This window comes from Pan paniscus, chromosome 3 (genome assembly GCF_029289425.2).
Source record: "Pan paniscus chromosome 3, NHGRI_mPanPan1-v2.0_pri, whole genome shotgun sequence".
NCBI classification, from domain to species: domain Eukaryota; kingdom Metazoa; phylum Chordata; class Mammalia; order Primates; family Hominidae; genus Pan; species Pan paniscus.
This window is the reverse complement of record NC_073252.2, coordinates 44,818,208-44,840,283: the sequence shown is the minus strand read 5'-3', so window position 1 is coordinate 44,840,283 and position 22,076 is coordinate 44,818,208. Positions and strand designations below refer to the sequence as shown.

The window sequence follows — 22,076 nt, the reverse complement described above, 5'->3', positions numbered from 1 at the left end:
CTGGGCTCATTTGCCCCAAGGCTGGAGCTGGAGTGGCCAGAATGCAGGGAGCAATGTCCTGAGCTATGAAGGGAAGAGGGGTCCTGGGCCTGGCCCATGAAACCATTCTTCCCTCCTAGGCCTCTGAGCCTGTGATAGGAAGGACTGACACAAAGGCCTTTGAGTCCTTTTCCTGTTTTCTTGGCTAATAGCACATGGCTCTTTTTTTTAACTTATGCAATTTTTTGTAGCCTGCTTGAATTCCTCCCTTGAAAATGGGCTTTTCTTTTCTATCATTTGGCCATTCTGCAAATCTTCCTAACTTTTATGCTCTGGTTCATTTTTAAATATAATTTCAAGTTTCAGATCATTTCTTTGCTCACACATATAAACATAGATTGTTAGAAGCAGCCAGGTCATACCTTGAAGGCTTTACTGCTTAGAAATTTCTTCCACTAGATGCCCTAAACCATCATTCTCACTTTTAAAATTTCACACATCCCTAGAGAAGGGGGCACAAGGCACACAGTCTCTTTGCTAAAGCATAGCAAAAGTGACTTTTACTCCAGTTCCCACTAAGTTTCTCATCTCCCTCTGAGATCTCAGCCTAGACTTCATTGTCCATATCACTGTCAGCATTTTGGTCATAATAATTTAATGAGTCTTTAGGAAGTTCCAAATTTTTCCTTATCTTCCTGTCTTCTTCTGAGCCCTCCACACTCTTCTGACATCTACCTGTTACCCAGTTCCAAAGCCACTTCCACATTTCCAAGTATCTTTATAGCAATGCCCCCACTCCTCAGTACCAATTTCTTGTATTAGGCCATTCTTGCACTACTATAAAGGAATACCTGAGACTGGATAATTTATAAAGAAAAGAGGTTTAATTGACTCATGGTTCCACAGGCTGAACAGGAAGCATGGCGACAGCTGCTCCTGGGGAGGTCACAGGGAGCTTTTACTCATGGTGGAAGGCACAGGAGCATCATCTCACATGGCAGGAGCAAGATCAAGAGAGAGAGGTGGGAAGTGCTACACACTTTTAAACAATCAGATCTCATGAGAACTCTATCATGAGAACAGCCCTAGGGGGATGGTGGTAAACCATTCATGAGAAATTGCCCCCATAATTCAATCACCTCCCACTGGGCCCCACCTCCAGCATTGGGGATTACATTTCAACATGAGATTTGGGTGGGGACACAGATCCAAACTATATCATTTACAGATTTTTTGGATCATACTTTGGACTAATAATGTGATTCTTTTGGTATTGGTTATGCTTTTTTTAATTGAGATGCAACATTTAATATTACAGTGATGGTATACAAAGATATAAGATAAAGAAAGCTATAATTTAAATTTAGATAGTTATCAAAGGTGAGCATGGTAATTTTATGAATAATTATGTGTTTTCCTTTATGGGACAAATTTTAACATTTTACTTTCTTAAATAAGTGGTAGAGGAATTTTAGTATTATAACCCCATTACAATAAGGACAATGGAATCCAAGCTCCTGAGAATTTTTTTCTGTAAAATTTTGTTTCTCTTTGAAGAAGATGGTCAAAGTTACTATCTGAAATAGTCCACTCATTCACAGAGGTTGCTTTGCAGCTAATAACAGTGAAGGTTATGTTTACTCAAGCCTGATTAGTAGCACCTGACATGAGTTATGGTGAGGCCAGACAAGTATGGCAATGACATAGTCTTACTTAGACATTGGTCCATTTAGTCATCTTTGTGTGTCCCTTTCATTTTTCTGGAAAGGCTTACATTAAAAAAATAGGTATTGGGGGATTTTTGTCAATAAAAAAGCCATTCGGATTCCTATTTCTAATTTGTTTCTACCAGTATTTTTGATGGTGTGCCTATTTTGCTGGAAAATAGATTAGGAATATTACATATGGCTAAGTGGACAATAATAGCAGGAAATCACCATACATTCTGGCAGGTTCAAATATTATTACACCAGGCTCTTGCTCTTAATGAGCATACATTTGAGTTAGTAAATGATTAAGTGTATATCTGCCCCCTCTATATCTGTGGCTTTCTTTTCCTAAATAAGTTATTCTCTTGGTCAGGCTTACTCACATAAAGGAGATCGAATATGTTATTCTTAGATTTCATACTAAGATTAACGTTTGAAGGAAAGTACTAAAGGCCATTTTGTAAATATTTTATCATAAAGAAATCACAAGGAGTTACCAAGTTCAGAACCTTGGACTGTACATTCAGTTTACCCCAAGGGCTTTTGTGAAAGAAACTTAAAACGTGTTACTGGGCAGCTGTATGTTTCTTTCCATTCTTTAAGGTAAAAACAACTTAAAATGAATAAAAATAAAAAGCAAAAACATGTCAAAGAGGTATTATGGCTTGGCAAAATTGAATTGCCCATTTTCAAAAAGGGACTCTTTTTTTTTTTATTCAAGATGGCTGACTTGAAGCATTTCAAGCATGTTTTATCCACTTAGAAGAAGCAAAATGGTGTGTAGACAATCACACTTCTAATATATTATCCAAGGCAGAACATTGGAATTCAACAGGAAAGTGACAGAAAACACCAAAAGCTAGGAAGGGGAAGGAAAATAGGCAGCATACATGGCCAAGACCAGCCAAGAACCAGGAATGACTCTCCGGTACAGGAGAGGGTGAGTGAGAGTCTATACGTGGTCCACTTTCCTGCTGGGCAATTGCATAATTCAGGTTATGGGAGAGCACCTTGACTCTCTCAAACCCTAGGTCTAACTTAGAAAGCAACCAGGAAACTGTGAGAAGGAACTGCTTTAGGGAGGGAGCATGCCTTGGGTTCCATGCTCTTTCTGAAACCCAGGCAGCTAAAGTAAGACACCATTCTAGATCTTAGCCCTTAACAGACTGTGTGAAGTCCTGAGAATTCCAGTCCTAGGCATTAGGGAAACTTAGGCTGGTGTTTGCAGAACCGGGGTGTGAACTAGGGGCTGGCCCTAACAACCAAGACTAAGAAGCTAGTGTGGCATGGGCTGCAGCCACCAGTGCAGGAAGCAGGTACTGCTCCTCCTACTTGAGCAGGATGAGAGTTGCCATGAAGGCTTAGTGTTGAGCTAAGTAGAGACTCCTATGGGCCATGAGCATGAACTGAGGGGCAACAGTTGGGTTGGCTATGACACCTGAGACAGGGGAGTGAACCCTGTCTGGACTGGGGGCTGTAAGAAGGAAGCAAGTCTCTTACTCACTGGCCAAGGCTAAGGCCACTGGGACTGGTCCCACCCTTCCCGGGGAAGGACCTCAGTGCAGTGGTGACTACACTTTACCCAAGAATTCCACCAGAGGCCTGAGGACTGTTTCTCCCCAACCTGTCATGGCCGGTGCAGGCACTCATGACTGGGGGTCCTGAGTGTAAGCTTGCCCAGTCCAGCTCCATCTGGCTTTGGCCCTCAACCAATGATAAGTGACAAAATTGAATCAGCAATAAAGAGTCTCTCAACAAAGAAAAGGCCTGGACCACATGAATTCACAGTCGAATTCTACCAAATGTACAAAAAAGAAATAATACTAATCCTCTTGAAACTGTTCCCAAAAATTCAGATGGAGGGAATTTTCTCTAAGTCATTCTACAAGGCCAGTAACACCCGATACCAAAACCAGACAAGGACACAACAACAACAACAAAAACTAGACCAATAGTTCTGATGAACATAGATGCAAATATCCTCAACAAAATACTAGCAAACCAAATGCAACAGCACATCAAAAAATAATATGCCATGATTTAGTAGGTTTTATACAAGGGATGAAAGGATGATTTAATACATGTAAAGCAATAAATGTGATAAATCACATAAACAGAGCCAAGGACAAAAAACATATGATTATCTCAATGGATGCAGAAAAGCATTTGATAAAATTCAACATCCTTTCATAATAAAAACCCTCAACAAACTAGGAATATAAGAAATGTACCTCAAAATAATAAAGTCTATTTAGGACAAATCCACAGATAACATCAAGCTGAATGTGAAAAGTTGAAAGCATTTTTTCTAAGCAAAAATGAAACAAGACAAGAATGCTCACTCTCACCATTCCTGTTCAACATAGTAGTGGAAATCCTATCTAGAGAAATCAGGCAAGAGAGAAAAATAAAAGCCATCCAAATTGGTAATTGGATGATATGATCTTATTTCTAGAAACACCTAAAGAATTCACCAAAACCTCTTAGAGTTAATAAATGAATTCAGTAAAGCTGTAGGATATAAAATCAACATACAAAATCAGTAGCATTTCTATACAGCAATAACTGTCTAGCTGAGAAAGAAATCAAGAGGGCAATCTCATTTACAATAATTACAAGCAAAATTTAGGAATACATTTATTAGCCAAGGAGGTGAAAGATATCTACAAGGAAAATGACAAACACTGATGAAAAAATATTGTGCATGACACAAACAAATGGAAGAACATCTCATGCTCATGGATTGAAAGAATTAATATTGTTTAAATGACCATAATGCCCAAAGCAATCTATAGATTCAATGCAATCACTATCAAAATACCAGCAGCATATTTTAACAGAATCAGAAAAAAACTATCCTAAAATTCATACAGAAGGAGAAAAAAAGCCTGAATAGCCAAAGCAATTCTGAGAAAAATGAACAAACCTGGAGGCATCTCATTACCTGAGCTGAAATTATATTACAAGGCTATAGTAACCAGAACAGCATGGTACTGCTATAAAAATAGACATATAGATCAATGGAACATAATAGAAAACACGTAAATAAGGTCACATATTTATAGCTAACTAGTCGTTGACAAAGCTGACAACAACATAAGTTGGAAAAAGGACACCCTTTTCAATAAATGGTGCTGGGACAATTGGATTGCCATTTGCAGAAGAATTAAACTGGACCTCTATCTCCCACCATATACAAAAATAAACTCAAGATGATGGATTAAAGACTTAAACATAAAACCTTAAACTATAAAAATGCTTGAATAAAACATAGGGAAAACTTTTGGACACTGATCTAGGCAAAGGATTTATGACTAAGACCTCAAAAGCATAGGAAACAAAAACAAAAATAGACAAATGGGATTTAATTAAAAACTTCTGCACAGCAAAAGAAATAATCAACAGAGTGAAGAGACAGCCAGTAGAATGGAAGAAAATATTTGGAGAATATTCATTTGACAGGGGACTAAAAACCAGATATACAAGGAACTGAATTCAACAGCCAAAAACCCTGAAACAATCCCATTAAAAAGTGGACAAGGAGTAAGGTGGTATTGCATCATGGTTTTGATTTGCATTTCCCTGATCATTAGTGATGCTGAGCATTTTTTCATATGTTTGTTGGTCATTTGTATATCTTCTTTTGAGAATTGTGTTTATGTCCTTAGCCTACTTTTTGATGGACTGTTTTGCCCTCACCTGTCATGGCTGGTACATGCACTCATGACTGGCGGGCCTGAGTGCAAGCTTGCCTAGTCCAGCTCCATCTGGCTTTGGCCCCCAGCCAATAATGATTCAAGATTGAATCGGCAATGAAAACAGCCAACAAACAGCCAAAAAAAAAAAAACAAAAAAAACCCTGAAACTCAACAGCCAAAAAACCCTGAAACAATCCCATTGAAAAGTGGGCAAAGAGTAAGGTGGTATCGCATCATGGTTTTGATTTGCATTTCCCTGATTATTGGTGACGTTGAGCATTTTTTCACGTTTGTTGGCCATTTATATATCTTCTTTTGAGAATTGTCTGTTTATGTCCTTACCCCACTTTTTGATGGGAATTTTTTTCTTGATAATTTGTTTGAGTTCCTTGTGGATTCTGGATATTAGTCACTTTAGAATACTATTCAGCCATAAAAAGGAATGAAATAATGGCATTTGCAGCAACCTAGATGGAACTGGAGACTATTATTCTAAGTGAAGTAACTCAAGAATGGAAAACCAAACATTGTATGTTCTCTCTTATAAGTAGGAGCTAAGCTATGAGAATGCAAGGGCATAAGAATAATACAATGGGCTTTGGGGACTCGAGGGAAAGGGTGGGAGGGGCGTGAGGAATAGAAGACTACAAATTGCGTTCAGTGTATACTGCTCAGGTGATGGGTACACCAAAATCTCATAAATCACCAGTAAAGAACTTACTCATGTAACCAAATACCACCTGTTCCCCCAAAACCTATGGAAATACAAAAATTTTTTTAAAAAGAAAAAAGTGGGCAAGAATATGAATAGACATTTTTCAAAAGAAGACATTTGAATGGCCAACAAGTATATGAAACAATGCTCAAAATCACTAATCATCAGAGAAATGAAAATTAAAACAACAGTGAGATATCATCTTCCCCCAGTCAGAATGGCTCTTATTAAAATGACAAAAAGTAACAGATGTTGATGAGGATGTAGAGAAAAGGGAACTCTTACACACTGTTGGTGGGAATGTAAATTATTAGCCTCTATGGAAAACAGTATGAAGATTTCTCAAAGAACTAAAAATAGAATGACTATTTTATCAAGCAATCCCACTACTGGGTATATATCCAAAGGAAAAGAAGTCAATATATCAAAAAGATACCTGCACTCATATGTTTACTGAAGCACTACTCACAATAGCAAAGATATGAAATTAACCTAGTATCCACCAATGGATGAATGAATAAAGAAAATGTGGTATATATACAATGAAATACCATTCAGCCATGAAAAGAATAAAATCATGTCATTTACAACAATATAGATGGAAATGGAAATCACTATCTTAAGTGAAACAAACCAGGCACAGAAAATCAAATATCACGTTTTTACTCATAAACGTGCTAAAAATATGTACACATGGAAGTAGAGAGTAGAATCATTGGCAATTGATACTTGGAAGGGTGAGGGGGTAGGAGAGGAGTGATGATAAATTAGTTAATGCATATAATGAATGTTATTTGGGTTTTGGATACCCTAAAAGCTCTAATTTGACCACTACACAATCTATGCATGTAACAAAATTTTATATGTACCCCATAAATTTGTACAAATAAAATAAAGAGACACTAAAGCCAACTAGATAATACATTCAGCTAGGAACTCAGAGACAATTCTATTGGCAATGGCTGTCTTGGAATGGCTAGAACTGAAGTGTATTTCCTTATGCACAGCAATTAGTGTATGTATTTATTTTTCCTATCAGTTGACTATACTATTAAAATTATATTTTTTCCTGGCTGCTTCCACATATTTGGAGGGGCTTCATGGCTGGAGACTGTCCCTGAAGATAAGTTAAAAAGCATCAGCGTGTGGCGAGCAGATCACTGCTCAGAAAGCTTCACACCAGAGTCCAGCACCTGCAATGTTATTTTGTGTTACTGGACAAGTCGTTTAGTCTCTGTGAAATTCTATGTCTTTTTCTGTAAAATGGGATTAGAAATACAGCTTTTACCTTATAGAGTTTTAATTGAGAAAAGATTAGGGGAAGCATTCAGCATGTTGTCCATGCTCAATGAATGTTTATTGGTGTGGATTATTTTTCTAGAAGGCTTTAGATGACCAGTTATTTTACATTTTTGGACTAAAGTTAAATTTTAAGTAAGTTGTTTCTTTCATGAGTAAATACTCATAAAAACTACATGAATTCATGTAAGTAAAATTGTAATTTTCCTCCTTTGTCATGATACCTTTTTCTTAGACATATAAATGTTTGTATTTTTCTTTTTCTAGACAACAAGCTGGTGAGGAGCCTCAGCCTGCCTCCTTTGTTCCATCAGAGATGCTCATGTCATCAGGTTACGCAGGACAATTTTTTCAGCCAGCATCCAACTCAGATTACTATTCACAATCTCCTTACATTGACAGTTTTGATGAAGAGCCTCCTTTGCTAGAAGATAAGTTAAGGAAGTGTTATTAATGTGTGTACAGCTAGAAGAATAATAGCAATAATTAGCACTTAATGTGTGCTGTCAGCCTGCAGTGTACAGTGTCTTATGTTTGATTGTTTCACATATAACAAGAGTTTGCTGAACCAAAACCCTTAAACCATTGGAAGTTTGTCGCATGTTTGCATAGGGGAAATTGGGTGCAGATATGGGATATTCTGTGATATTGCTGCACTTATTAAATGCTCCTTCACTGTTTCTTAAATTCAAACTCCTTGGCCAAGAATAGAAAAAAATGAAGACATCTTTTGGCAGAGTAGTTACATCAAAGTGACCACCCTTCCCACCCTGTTAATGAAGCACTTCATAACAGCGTATTTTATTTTCTGCTATGTTTTCCTGGGAGCAAAGTGGATATTTTCTCAAATTAATATTTTTGTTGTCATTGTTGACATGGAGACAAGCCAGTTTTTTTTTCTTTCCTGACTCATACAAGCCCTTTCATATCAGCTTGGCATGGGTAGGTGAGGAAGAACATAAATCCAGTAAATAACGCTGCTGGTGGGAAGGAAATCCAGAGATTCTTGGAACTGAAGGTACTTAGGGGATTTTGGAGTTGTTCCATCCATTGATTTTTTTTTTCCATATGTAGCCAGTCTGTATGTGCTGTTTTTGCTCTTAAACAATGTTAATACAATGCTGGAAACATAGGTGTTAAGACGCTAAAACCCAAGTGGATTTAAATTGGAGAACCAAGCAGAAACAGTCACTGGTTAACTACTCCACGTCCTTTGCATGTAGTCAAGTGAAAAGGAATAGATTAAAATTTCTAGTATTTTACATCACAAGATGTAAAGGTGTTTGCCTCACATGAACACAACCAGCCACATTCTTCTTTCTTTTCCTTAAAAATATAAAAACGTGAAAGATTTAAACTGTTCAGAACAGAACAGAGATTTATATAATCGATCTTTTGGCTCTTTAGAAGCCAGTCAAGTTTCTGGATCAGTTATCTTTAACCAGTTCATTCATTTTTGCCTCTACAAGTAATAAACACCTAGAAGTTACAAGTTATTCTTGTTAAACATTTTCCTTGACTTTGCCAATATCTCTGCCTAATTGTCTTCAGAATTTGGAAAACATAGAAACATAAGAATAAAAATATAAAAATTACTTCAATTCTTGTCTCAAAGACATGACTATCATTAACAATTTGATGTATTTTCTTCTAGCGTTTATTCTATTTTCCTATAAATGCCTGTGTATATGTATTATGTATGAATATACATGCATACTTTAAAGTAAAATACTATTTTTTCAATGAATATATATGCATCTGAGTACTTAAGTATTATATTCTTTTTATTTACTTTATGTCACGAGTATTTTTTTTCTTTTTGAGATGGAGTCTTACTCTGTTGCTGAGGCTGGAGTGCAGTGGCCCAATCTCAGCTCTCTGCAACCTCTGCCTCCCAGGTTCAAGTGACCCTCCTCCCTCAGCCTCCTGAGTAGTTGAGACTACAGGTGCACACCACCGTGCATGGCTAATTTTTGTGTTTTTAGTAGAGACAGGGCTTTGCCATGTTGTCAAGGCTAGTCTCGAACTCCTGACTTTGGGTGATCCACCCGCTTTGGTCTCCCAAAATGCTGGGATTACGGGCATGAGCCACTGTGCCCAGCCTGTCACGAGCACTTCTATGCAAGCATTCTTTAAAGTCATTAAATATTATTTGAAAACAATTTATAATGGTTTCATAGAGTTCTATCACATAACATAACCGTAATTTAAACACACCTTAAAGGTTATTCCTTATAGCAAGTAATGCTTTGTTGACCATCATAGGAAACCATCTTTGACCTTTATAGAGTCTGTCCTTAGGATGTACCCATAACAGTGGGATTGCTGGGTTAAAGGTACTGACACTGTCAACTGATCTCAAAAATGGTGTTCTACTCCACTTCCAGAGTAGAATATGACATGCCTTTGTCAATTTTGTAGGAAAAAAGGAAAAAGGAATACTTTGTACCTCTGGGTTACTAAAAAAATTTTGACATTTCTCATATGTGTATTGACTTTTTATTTTTCATGGGTTTTTTTGTTCAGATTTCTATAGAATCTAAAGAGTTTTCTTTCCTCGTTTATTTTTTAGGGATTTTATATAGTAACCATATTAATTATTGTCTAGAATGTGCATTTTAAACTTTTTTTTTCCTAGCTTGTGTTTGCCACCTAATTTGTTTATGGGTCTTGGGACATACTAAAAATGTGATATTAATTTTTTAAACCCAGCATATCTTTCCTAGTAACATTTCTTTCCAATTGTTCTTTGTTTAGAGTCTATTTCTCCAGCTCTAGGTACTGCCTCTATCACCTTATAGATGCTCACATTTTAAAATTATCCTTTTATGTTTTTTGTTTTATATTGAAATTTTTTATTCAATAGTTGTTTAAGCTTAATATGTGAAGTAAGGATTTATTTTTTTTTTCTGTGCTGCTTAACTAATTTTTTTCCTGCAGCATTTGTTGAAAGTAATCTTCTCTACTATCTGAAATGTCTCTATTGTTGCATTAATTTACCACTTTCTATGCATCCTCCTCTAACATGTCTTCCAATTTGAATAGAAAATATGTAATAGATTTTTATTTCCATTTTATACAGCTCAGAGTTAATTTCCTCAAAATACATAGTGTATTAGAACAGCAGTCCCCAACTTTTTTGGCACCAGGGAACAGTTTTGTGGAAGACAATTTTTCCACAGCCAGGTTGGAGAGATGATTTTGAGACGAAACTCTTCCACTTCAGATCATCAGGCATTAGTTAGATTCTCATAACAAACGTGCAGCCTAGATCCTTTGCATGCACAGTTCATAATAGGGTTCACGCTCCTATGAGAAACTAATGCAGCTCATCTGGCAGGAGGCGGAGCTAAGGTGATAATACTTGTTCGCCCACTGCCCACTGCTCACCTCCACCTCCTGCTGTGCGGCCCGGTTCCTAACAGGCCATAGGCAGGTAGATATGGGTCCACGGCCCGGGGATTGGGGACACCTGTATTAGAAGATAGAGTACCTAATATAATTTTGTGTTTTGAATCTATGAAATATCTGGATTTTGGATCCAATGTGTTCTTTAAGCTGAGTGACTTGTGAAAGCCTCAAGCCTCTTTTGTCTAAAGATATGAAAAAGGCCAGGGTATGTCTTTTTCAGATATAAAAAAAATACAATTTCTAGGATAACGCATTAAATAACATTTACTAGTTTTTATTGACAATCCAACAGAATGGCCTATAAAATTATGAAGCTATAATACTATGCACAAAAATATGTTGTTTCAAAAGTGTCCTACTTTATTTCTTAAATATTTTGTTGTCTAAAATATTTGTTTGGTTTTATGTAAGAATGATAAATTTTGCTCTTTGTTAACGTAAAATCAATATGTTAACAAATGCATTTTCAAGAATAATAATAAATTCAAGTCTGTCAGATACGAAAAATTACTGATATTTGGCATTTTGTATTTATAGCGTAGCTTGACACTTCTATATGAAAGGCCAATGCCACAATTTGCGTAGAAAATAGAGATCTTAATACTTTTATAGCATATGTATCATATACTTTACTACCACTAGATGACAGCAAAACAAATTTTGCATTAAAATTTCACAGCAGTTTTATCTTCTTTTATTTTGTACAATAAGATGTTATATTAGAGTATCTACAATTAATAAATAGTTATAATCACTCACATACCTTATAATAAATAAAAACCACAATATTATAGAGATATATTTCAGTAGAAAGCACATAAAATCTTTATTATTACGAAAATATTTGTATGGGCTTATGTTCATTTACTGTCTCATGGCTTGATGTTAAAATATGTGCAGGAGTTAGTTATGCCATTAAATAAATGGTTGACATCAGTATGATGTTGTGTAAAGCATTTTCATCTGAATTTCTTCCAAAATAATTATATTTTCTGAGGAAAAGGTATTTGGAATTAAATACCACTTTATTGTGGTAAATACTGAAAATGTATTTTTAGCATACATGCCAAAATTAAAAAATAAAGTTTGAGCACATAAATTTCTGGTGAAATTAATTTAAAATTAATTAATTTAAAATATGTAGTATGTCTCAATTTTTAAAGTCTTCTTCTCTTTTAAAAATTACGTTAGACATTCTAACCTTTTAAGCTTGGTGAACTGCTCATATTCTTCAAAGCATATGTTCATTAATAAATATATAATTGCACTGTGCAAACAAAGGATGAAACAAGGAAGCAGAAATGTAAATTATTTGCTATTAATTTACATTCAATTTTTTTCAAGCTTAAAATAACAGATGTCATTCTGGGCATGAAATGAGTAAAACTTTATTTTTTGGTTTAGACCAGTGTCTAGCTGACCCTCTGAAAGTTTCTGAGTTGTTAGAATAAGGGTCCTCTGTGTCATAGGGATTATTAGAAGTCCATGTTGTAGTCTGTGTACAGAAAAGTTAACTTTTCAAGGTATTTAGATGATATGTGCCTCTGTAAAATAAGTTGAGCTATACCCCTGTATCTGACCAAACAGGGTTACTAAAGCTTGGAAGGGTGGTTGAGTGCCACATATAAATACATTTAGGAAGACAGTCCTTCACATGGAGGAATTGGGCTCATTTAAAAAAAAAATACAACCATTATGAGAGTAGATGAACATTGACCTGACCACAAATCTATGGTTAAACATGTGCTTTCTTGAGTCAGATTGTGCAGCATTGAAACCCAAGTTTTCTATTACTGCTTTGTGTCTTCAGACAAATTAATCTGTCAAAGCCTTATATATCTGATGCATAAAGTAGGGATAAAATAATAGTAACTGATTGATTGTGTATTTATAAGACCAATGTATGTAAATCTTGTGGAGTCCATAGCAAACACCCTGTAAATTTTAGCTTTCATTCTTCCTAGCCTCCACCTCACCCTTACTCATATTCTGAAATTATAGAAGGAGGATAACCAATTTGATTGCTGGTCCCTAAATAGTCAAGTCATACTCTTCTCTTTGAATATTCGCTTTCTCTACCCTAGATACATCTTAGTTCATCTCTACAGAAGCGGTGAGAAAAGAAACTGATCTGGTATCGATATTTATTTCTATGTTCAGGGGATGTCAAATGGCTAAGTATTTGCTTTATAGTAATAAGAGAAGCAGATTCTAGCAGAAGGACCTATGAGGCAGCAGTCAGAAGTATTTTAAAAATGGGAATTGGAGAAAAAAAATCAGAAGTTTCTAAATGGATTTGGACTCATGAACACTGAACCTCATTGATTTTGGATATTTTATTTGAATACTACCATGTATAAAAGAGAAAGGTTAACTCGTCTCAAGAATTTAATCTTTGAATGCATAGACTCAACTTCACAGTACACTGACCTTACAAAAATATGCATGCACATCATGATCACTTTTACTTACAGAAAGAGCCCTTTTCCCCTCTGTGTAGTTTCAAGCATTTAGCATAAAATTGCTCTTCTCATTAGGCATAGTGGAAGTAAAACCCCAGACTTGGACTAAGTCTCATTAGTTCATTATAGCACTGCTAATTGAAAAATTATGCCATGGCCAATATGACAGGATTTCAGAAGTGTCAGCAATTGAAAATACAGGAAAAGGGCCAGGTGTGGTGGCTAAGGTCTGTAATCCCAGCACTTTGGGAGGCTGAGGCAGGAGGGTCCCTGGAGCCCAGGAGCTCTAGACCAGCCTGGGCAACATAGTGAGACCTCGCCACTATGGAAGAAAAAAGATTAACCAGGTGTGGTGGTGCATGCCTATAGTCTCAGCTACTCAAGAGGCTGAGCCAGGAGGATTGCTTGAACCCAGGAGGCGGAGGAGCTGAGATCGTGCCACTGCACTCCAGCCTGGGTGACAGAGGGAAACCCTGCCTCGAAAAAGAAATAAAAAAGAAACAGAAAATGCAGGAAAAGGAAATATCTAGATGGACAATAGGATGAAAGTTTTGATCTGTTAGCTACAATTTTATTTTTTACTGTATATTGCCAACTTCCCAATTTTCAATTAGATTTAAAGTTTGTATTTGCTGCATAAATCAGGGAATGTTTTCCTTGATGGAAATATTTCTCTAATATATTTATTTTAAGTCATTCTTTGGAAACCAAATTATTTTTTAGTTTGTTTTTTAAGATTATTATATGTTACATAGAACTTGAGTTTCTGTGTAATACAGAACATAGAACTTTAGAAGGTATGATAGAACAATCAGATTAAAATGCTAAGTAAATTAATCAGATATGTTAACCTTTAAAGAGTGTAACTTATTTTTATTTTTCTATATTTATGTTATCATATTATCTATCTTTTTTCCTTTTTACAGAACTTGGAATCCATTTTGATTACATATGGCAAAAAACTTTAACAGTGTTAAACCCAATGAAGCCAGCAGATGGCAGCATTATGAATGAAACGGACCTCACTGGACCCATTCTTTTTTGCGTAGCCCTGGGAGCCACCTTGCTTCTGGTAATGTGTCACAGGAAGCACCAGATTTTAATGCTTGTCCTTTCCAGTACTGGCTTTGAAGCAATCTGTATAAATATAAGAGAAACTGTGTCACCTTACATAGTGAATTTTTTAAGTGAGAGAGAATAATTTAACCATAGTGACAAAAATATGCTACCATTATGCATTGCAACAGCTAAAAAGTATAAATTTAAATAGAATTTCAAAAATCAAGAAGCAGATCAAAGCAGGAGATCACTTATGTCTTTTTTGTTATTAAGAAAAGCCTGTAAATCTGGAATAATGGAAGGAAAACATAGATTTGGGAGATATAAGGCCTACATTTTATTTTTTGTTATTTTGTGAGAGTTCTATTGTGACACTGAAGAAGTCACTTCTCTTTGGTTACCATTTTCTTTGCTGTGATATATCTCCAGACTATTTCTAACATCTTATGAGGTACGAGACAGATCTCCTTGTTTTGGGTTAGGCTACTATAAAAATTAATTTGCAATGACAACCTATGTTTTGTTTACTCAACCTACATATTTCCTCTAAAATGTTAGTTTTCCACCTTTTATGAAGACATTTGTTCCCTGACTTCACTATATGTCTTATGTATGCTTTCATTCTTTATATCTGGAAGTAATGATATTAAGGGTCACTCGAAAATAAAGAAAAATGTACTTCCACCTAAGTAAAGTTTAAAAGACATTCTAGCTCATAGTTTAGGAAAATGTTTCATTAAGAAAAAAAGGCAGAAGAAAAAAATGAGAAAATGTCTCTGACTTTATACCAAGGAGGAGGTGGCAATATATTAAAAACAGAAAATGATAAAGATGGTTAAGCCAGTCTGAAAAGTATAGTTTCATTAAGACACAAAGAGATAAACCAGGCAGAGGAAATAATATGAGAAATTAAACATTATAGGAAAAGCTCTTACAATAACTATTTAGCCCTCTTCCCCATTTTCCTGCTCTTCATGTTCCATAATAATAATTTCTTCCAATGGATATACAGTTTTCAAAAGTAGTTGTAAAATGCATTTGCAACTAAATAAAATTCTGCTTTTCAATTATTGTATATAATCAATCAAAATACTGATAGCAATCTAGTTTCTGTAGGCAATATGGCCAATAATGTCATATTCATCCAATACAATAGTATTTAGCGATAACATCTTATTTCTTGGTACTACAGCAAATGCAAATACTCTGTAAATCAAACACTATATCAACTAGAGTTTTAATTTAGTCTCTAACCTCCCTTCTTCTGTCTTTGTCACAGTAATTTGATAATCTTAGATTAACTGCTAAGTAAGGCCATGTCAATTAATCAAATAGTCAGAAACAATCAATTTAATATATTAACTCATCTTTCTTTACAAGTCATTTGTAATAAAGCAGCTGTTGGTTCTGTAGCAGAATATTACTGCTACCATCCCTTAAAGAACAGCGTCAATTCCATTATGATCTCTCTTGGATGCATAATGTTAGTTGGAGTTATTTACATAACCCTTCTTATATTTTAAATACAAAGCAATAGAGGCAAAAAAATTCTTAACTGGAAGCGAGAAAATTGGATCTACCCTAGCTTTGCCACTTGCTGTAATCTTTAACCCTTGGCTTCATATTTCTAGGCTTTCATTTCATTTTCTTCAAGGCAAAAGTTTATTTGAGTGGCTCTTCAGGTTCTATTTAATTCTAAAATTGTGGAGAATATGTGAAAATACGTATTTTCTGAATGTCTTTATGCAAACATTATCACTTGAAAGTTTACCATTAGATGTGATAACTTCCAAATTGATTCTGATATAAAGCAAAAAGGACTCCCCAAAAACTCCAATTGAATATTACTTGAAGTATGATTTAACTCAGAATTCATTTGATTATAGGTTAATTCTTTCCTGGATATGTAGAATTAAAATGTAAGAGTGATTTTACTGGCTGACACAGGAATTTTACTAGAGAAAGCAAAACTAAATCCAGAATCAATATCCAAATCTGCTTATTATCTCTGGAGGCATAAGAGTCATAGTCACATACTCTTCCTTCTTTAAGATTTATGTTGACATAAGACACAATTCTTTCAGTAGGCTTTCTTCAGGCGAAAGGAGACAAACCAAAGAAAACAGCTTCAAGCACTTAGCACAAATTTAGTTTTACTTATTCTTTTCCCCAAAATTATTTTCATTTCCAACACCAAGAAGACAAATGGTTTAAAACTTTTGCTCCGTATAACTTTTCTGGTAGGGCCAAGAGTGTGGTCTGAAAAAGCAATATGCATGGCCAATATAAAAGTGCAATCAGAAGAACACTAAGTATTTTAAATCAAGATGTGGGGCTGGGTGCGGTGGCTCATGCCTGTAATCCCAGCACTTTGGGAGGCCGAGGCGGGCAGATCACGAGGTCAGGAGATCAAGACCATCCTGGCTAATACAGTGAAACCCCGTCTGTACTAAAAAAAAAAAATACAGAAAATTAGCCAGGTGTGGTGGGGGGCACCTGTAGTCCCAGCTACTCAGGAGGCTGAAGCAGGAGAATGGAATGAACCCAGGAGGCGGAGCTTGCAGTGAGCCGAGATAGCACCACTGCCCTCCGGCCTGGGCGAAAGAGCGAGACTCCATCACAAAAAAAAAAAAAAAAAAAAAAAAAAAAAAGATGTGCTAATGAGGATGGAATAGGGAGGATCCTTAAAAATTTTGAGGTTAAAAAAATAGAACATTTATTTTCTATTTCAATTATAAGCCCTTGTTAGAATTTGAAACACTTTTTTAAAATGGCCATGATTTCGGCTAAATGGAATTACAACTTAAACAGGACAAACTAACAAGAGAAAGACATGATGAGAGAAGCACATAACTGCCATGAAAAGACACAACTTTACTACCAAATTAGCTTCATCTACTCCCTATTTGCCCCACTCCATTTGTAGAACTGCCTTTTCAGGACAGGAAGGTCCAGTTAGATGTCCTTTGGGCATAAGAGAGTTGTCCTATACCATTAGGACTAGCCCTACCTCAGATTTATCCCATCCAAGTAAAATATTAAGTAGATGGTTTCTCTAATGCATGACAATGATGTGAAATTGTCACTATTTTGCAAGTGGAGCAAACTCACCCAATAAAGCAGTGGATAGCTGATGTGTTTCTGTTAGCATGTCCATCATTCTGTTAGCATTATTTCATTAAATAGTCACAAGCATACAGAAGGTATCATAAGAATTTATCAGTGGCTAATGCTGGAGACAATTCTGCCAGCAAAAGTCAGGAATATTTATGAAAGGACTTCGTAGTGATCAACTCTCCAATTGCAGAGGAAGAAGAATTCAGAATAGGTAAACAATTTTGAACATTAAAATAGCTATGACATTCTCCATTATCCTGATTAATTGTAAAATAAATATCTCTAAAATACTTCATAGATAATAGCATGGAGAAGGAAAAGTGGCAGCTAAAAAGCTCCCTCTCTCCTGAATCAATTTATCAGATCCTTCATTGTTTTTGTCTAATTCCCATGAAAACCAGAGACAGCCTATTCAACTTTTATCTAGAAGTTATGATGAGCATAATGTAAACATAAAAAATTAATGAATTTTTTAAACTGTAGCTTTGGTATTCTCAGATAGCAAACATTAAAATATCCTCTTCTGAAGTAATAGTAAGCTGTAAGTAATAGTACTTACTTCTGAAGTAATAGTTCTCTGAATGAATTTATTGGGGCTTGTATTCACAAAACACTAGCTTTATGAGCAATGGCTGTTTTTATGAGTTTTCCTCAGAAGATTGGTGGTGTACTCCGAACACTACTAACCTCCTTTGACAGTACACCTTTTATAATTCATTACCAGTTAGTTTATATAAATCACCTTTTCATAAGGTGTGGTTAATCAACCTGGCAATAGGTATCATGAAACATAAAAGGATTCTGTGGTCAACTAAATGCTGAATTAAATAGGGTTAAATATGTGCCATTATTTTGGGACTTATTTAGGACTTGTAAGAGTTCCCATTGATGTTCAGGACCTAAATTTTAGAGCTGAAATACCTAGGTTAAAAGCCAACCTCCATTGCTTAGCGTTATATTACCTTGGGCAAGTTACTTATCCTCTCTGCACCTCAGTGTCCTCATGTGTAAAGTTGGTGTAATAATGATACTGATTTCATAAGGTTGTTATGTGGATTAGATAAATATATGTAGCACACTTAGAATGGGATCTGACATGGTAAACCCTGTAGGTGTTTGCTAATTTTACTAATATGCCTTGTAAATCTCCAAGACTAAAATTGGATTTTTTATTCCTCTGTTCAATCACTTATTTATTTAATAAATATGGGAACAAAATATAGTCTTACTTATGCCTTGTACTCGTAATGGACAACTTATAGTAAAAAATATAAGTCTAGAAATATTCAATCTTTTTTGTAGCACGCTTATCCCATCCTAACTCTAGTCAGAAGTGTTTGTTTTCAGAATCTGAATTCAAACCATTGGCCATGTTTTTCCCAGAACTTCCAGTCTCCTGATGACAGTCCTACAAAGACATGGAACAGCACTGAACTGACTCTAAGATGCTCTCTGCTTCATGATATTCAGATTTCCTCTTGGTGTCCATTGTGTGTTCAAACTGTTTTTTCTTCACGTCGTTTCAGGCAGGAAAAGTTCAGTTTGGTTATGTGTATGGCATGAGTGCCATTGGCTGCCTTGTGATTCATGCCTTGCTGAACCTGATGAGCTCTTCAGGGGTGTCGTATGGCTGTGTGGCCAGCGTGCTGGGTTACTGCCTGCTCCCCATGGTCATCCTGTCTGGGTGCGCCATGTTCTTTTCACTGCAGTAAGTGTCTGTGTGCTCTCAATGACCCCACATGCACAATCATAGCCAAGGTTTGCCACAGCCATGAAAAAGTTGAGCCCTTCCTGATTGTTTTGGTAGTGGAACTGGGAAAACCATGGCTATTAAAAGCTACTCATAGATTCAGAAAAGTAGGTTAGTTTTGGCCCAGGTGCTGTTCTTACTTCAATTACTTAAAAAATAAATTAATCCAAGTTATCTTTAAAACTGGCACTTTTTGGCTGGGCGCAGTGGCTCATGCTTGTAATCCCAGCTCTTTGGGAGGCCGAGGTGGGCGAATCACCTGAGGTTGGGAGTTCGAGACCAGCCTAACCAGCATGGAGAAACCCCATCTCTACTAAAAATACAAAATTAGCCAGGCATGGTGGCGCAGGCCTGTAATCCCATCTACTCAGGAGGCTGAGGCAGGAGAATCACTTGAACCCAGAGGCGGAGGTTGCAGTGAGCCGAGATCGCACCACTGCACTCCAGCCTGGGCAACAAGAGTGAAACTCCATCTCAAAAAAAAAAAAAAAAAAAAAAAAAAAAGAGTGAGAGAGAGAAAAACTGGCACTTTTTAAGTTGTCAGATTTTTCAATGTGAACTATCGTCATGTGTAAAATAAGAACTACAGGAACTTCACTTGTTTGATTTTGGAAGAGTAAGTGCCTGGTGAACACTGATAAATTGCTTCAGCTTTCAGGCACTCTGCCTTCTGGGCTGAAAACAACTATTCTTTCTCAGCTGGGCTCTTTGCCACGTAGAATTCCCAGGAACCCTGACGAGGATATTAATGTTGGAGAACTTTATAACATACATGCTCAGTCAATATGTTTTTTTTCTTTTTTCTTCCTTAATTTAGGCAATTAGTATGTGCAACTCAAGACCATTACTAAGCATACAGTACATTAAACAACTCTAGAAATTATCCCTAATAGGTTTTACTTAAATCAATAAATGTAGTACTTATTTGGTGTTTTAAAAATATGTTTGTTTTATTAATGGTCTGAGGCATTAGAAGCTATACTGTAGAGCTTTTCACTTGTTTTGCTTTGGTTCAATTATTAGAAGTAGATATTTCTGTCATTTTCACAAATAATAAACATAATTCCCAACTTCAGTGTCAAACCAAGATCAAGTAAGGCAGTTTAGTTTGGTGGTGAAAAGAGTACTATGCTAGGAGAGATCTTGACCTATCGTCCACTTTACCATGCAATTTTTATCATCACTTTATGCTTTAAAACTGGGCAGTAGACAGCTCCTGAGATTTCTCCCAGCTCTTATGTCTTATTTTTCTAAATAATGCATTCTATTTAGCACATAAGAAAGGAAATTCACTCTCGACCACCCTTCCTGCCTTATTACTCTCCAAGTGACTAGACTTAACTATCTTATTTGCTCACTTGCCTCCGCAGTTACTTTTTGAAGACACCAGTTGAACAAATCTATTTCAGCATTCTAAAAATATACAAAATGGAACTGCAAGGATGAGGTGGGAAGCCACACACATATGTGCTTTCCTGTCCCATGTGTTCCTTACTTGAGCTGTGTCAGGCTTTTTGTGATGTCCGACAAAAACCTGAGAAGTAGATCTGGAAGTAGTGGGAACTAGGCACCCCACTGGAATGTAACTCTGTCTATCTTTCTCCTATGCTGTTGGCCAATTTTTGAGGAAAGTAGGGAAAAGGAAATCTGTAGCTATAAGGAAGTGAAGGCTCTCAATGCTGTATTTAAGGGAATTTTAAGAGTTAAGATTTGAATATTGACAGATGAGAACAGAGTGACTGCAGGTGACTTCTACTGTTTTTTTCTAATTCAGGTTTAACAGAAATATAAAATATTTAGCCTCTGTAATGAATTTGACTAAAAAATGCCTAACTGGCCAAGGGCTTTTGTTCATATATTTTATCATTTTCATTTTACTACTCGGGAAAGTAGTTATAAATATTGTGCCAAGGATATTTCAGAGGCAACTTTAACTCAATGATCTCTTTTCTACTGGCACAGGCAATCATTTCTTTGTCTTTGCTGCAGGGGCATCTTTGGAACCATGTCATCCCTGGTCATCATTGGCTGGTGTAGTCTCTCAGCTTCCAAGATCTTCATTGCAGCCTTGCACATGGAAGGACAGCAGCTTCTTGTTGCCTACCCTTGTGCCTTACTTTATGGACTTTTTGCCCTCCTAACAATTTTCTAAAGAATGTTTGAGATGGCATTTCAAGACTCTGTTTGCTGTCCAGATTATTTTGGAAATATATTAACATTCAAATTTGGTGATATGATTTCTGTTTTATTGCTTTTGAGAGAGTAATAAGCAGAGAGACAAAGCAGCACTTAAGGGTGGTGCTCTAATAGCCTGTTGGTTTGAATGATGTTTTGCTTTTGAGTTTGGTGCATTAAAACATTTCAAAATACTTAAAATCAAAAGGGATACAGTTGCTGTACTGATCGACCCTGCCTTTCTCAATAGATGTATTTCTGAGAAAAGTAAGTAAATAAACTCATATGTTTACTAAAAGGAAATCTCTAGTAAACCTTTTGAGAAACTTTCATGACAGCTCAAGCTGTGTGCTTGTGGCTAAAAACTGCACTGTTCTGCACCTTTGGAGAGTTCAGGGGTATGTTATATAGGGTTTTACTTACCTAAAGAATCAAAGAAACTCTTGCCTTTCAATTCACTTACTTTAATAACTATTCTTCAGTCTCATTTATATAATGCATTGACTCACCACTTTTTTAAGCCCTCACTTCCTTCTTACTTGGTTTAGATGCCATGGTTCATTACTATAATTTCTTTCTTGCATGTATCCTCAGCAACCTTGCCATTTTCTCCCTAAGTAGGTGAATGTTAATAGAAGAAATCCCACTTACTTCATGTTTATTGTATTACCATGTCTTAAATGGCTCCTCAGTACTACCCTT

At 36.0% G+C, this 22,076-nt stretch overlaps 1 protein-coding gene across 2 annotated transcripts in view; it reads left to right on the top strand.

Moving 5' to 3' along the window:
• The window catches only part of YIPF7 (Yip1 domain family member 7), a 56,132-nt gene extending 34,701 nt beyond the window's left edge, over window positions 1–21,431 (top strand). Inside the window, exons 3-6 of one of the 2 annotated variants that reach the window (XM_055111311.2) lie at window positions 7,668–7,732; window positions 14,200–14,345; window positions 18,976–19,157; window positions 21,189–21,431. In XM_055111311.2, the coding sequence (XP_054967286.1) occupies window positions 7,668–7,732; window positions 14,200–14,345; window positions 18,976–19,157; window positions 21,189–21,351 (556 nt within the window). In that variant the 3' untranslated portion in view covers window positions 21,352–21,431. Of the gene's footprint in view, window positions 1–7,667; window positions 14,175–14,199; window positions 14,346–18,975; window positions 19,158–21,188 lie in introns of those variants that run through there. The other variant, XM_057302051.2, reaches the window with a different exon arrangement.
• The last annotated feature ends 645 nt before the right edge of the window (window positions 21,432–22,076 follow it).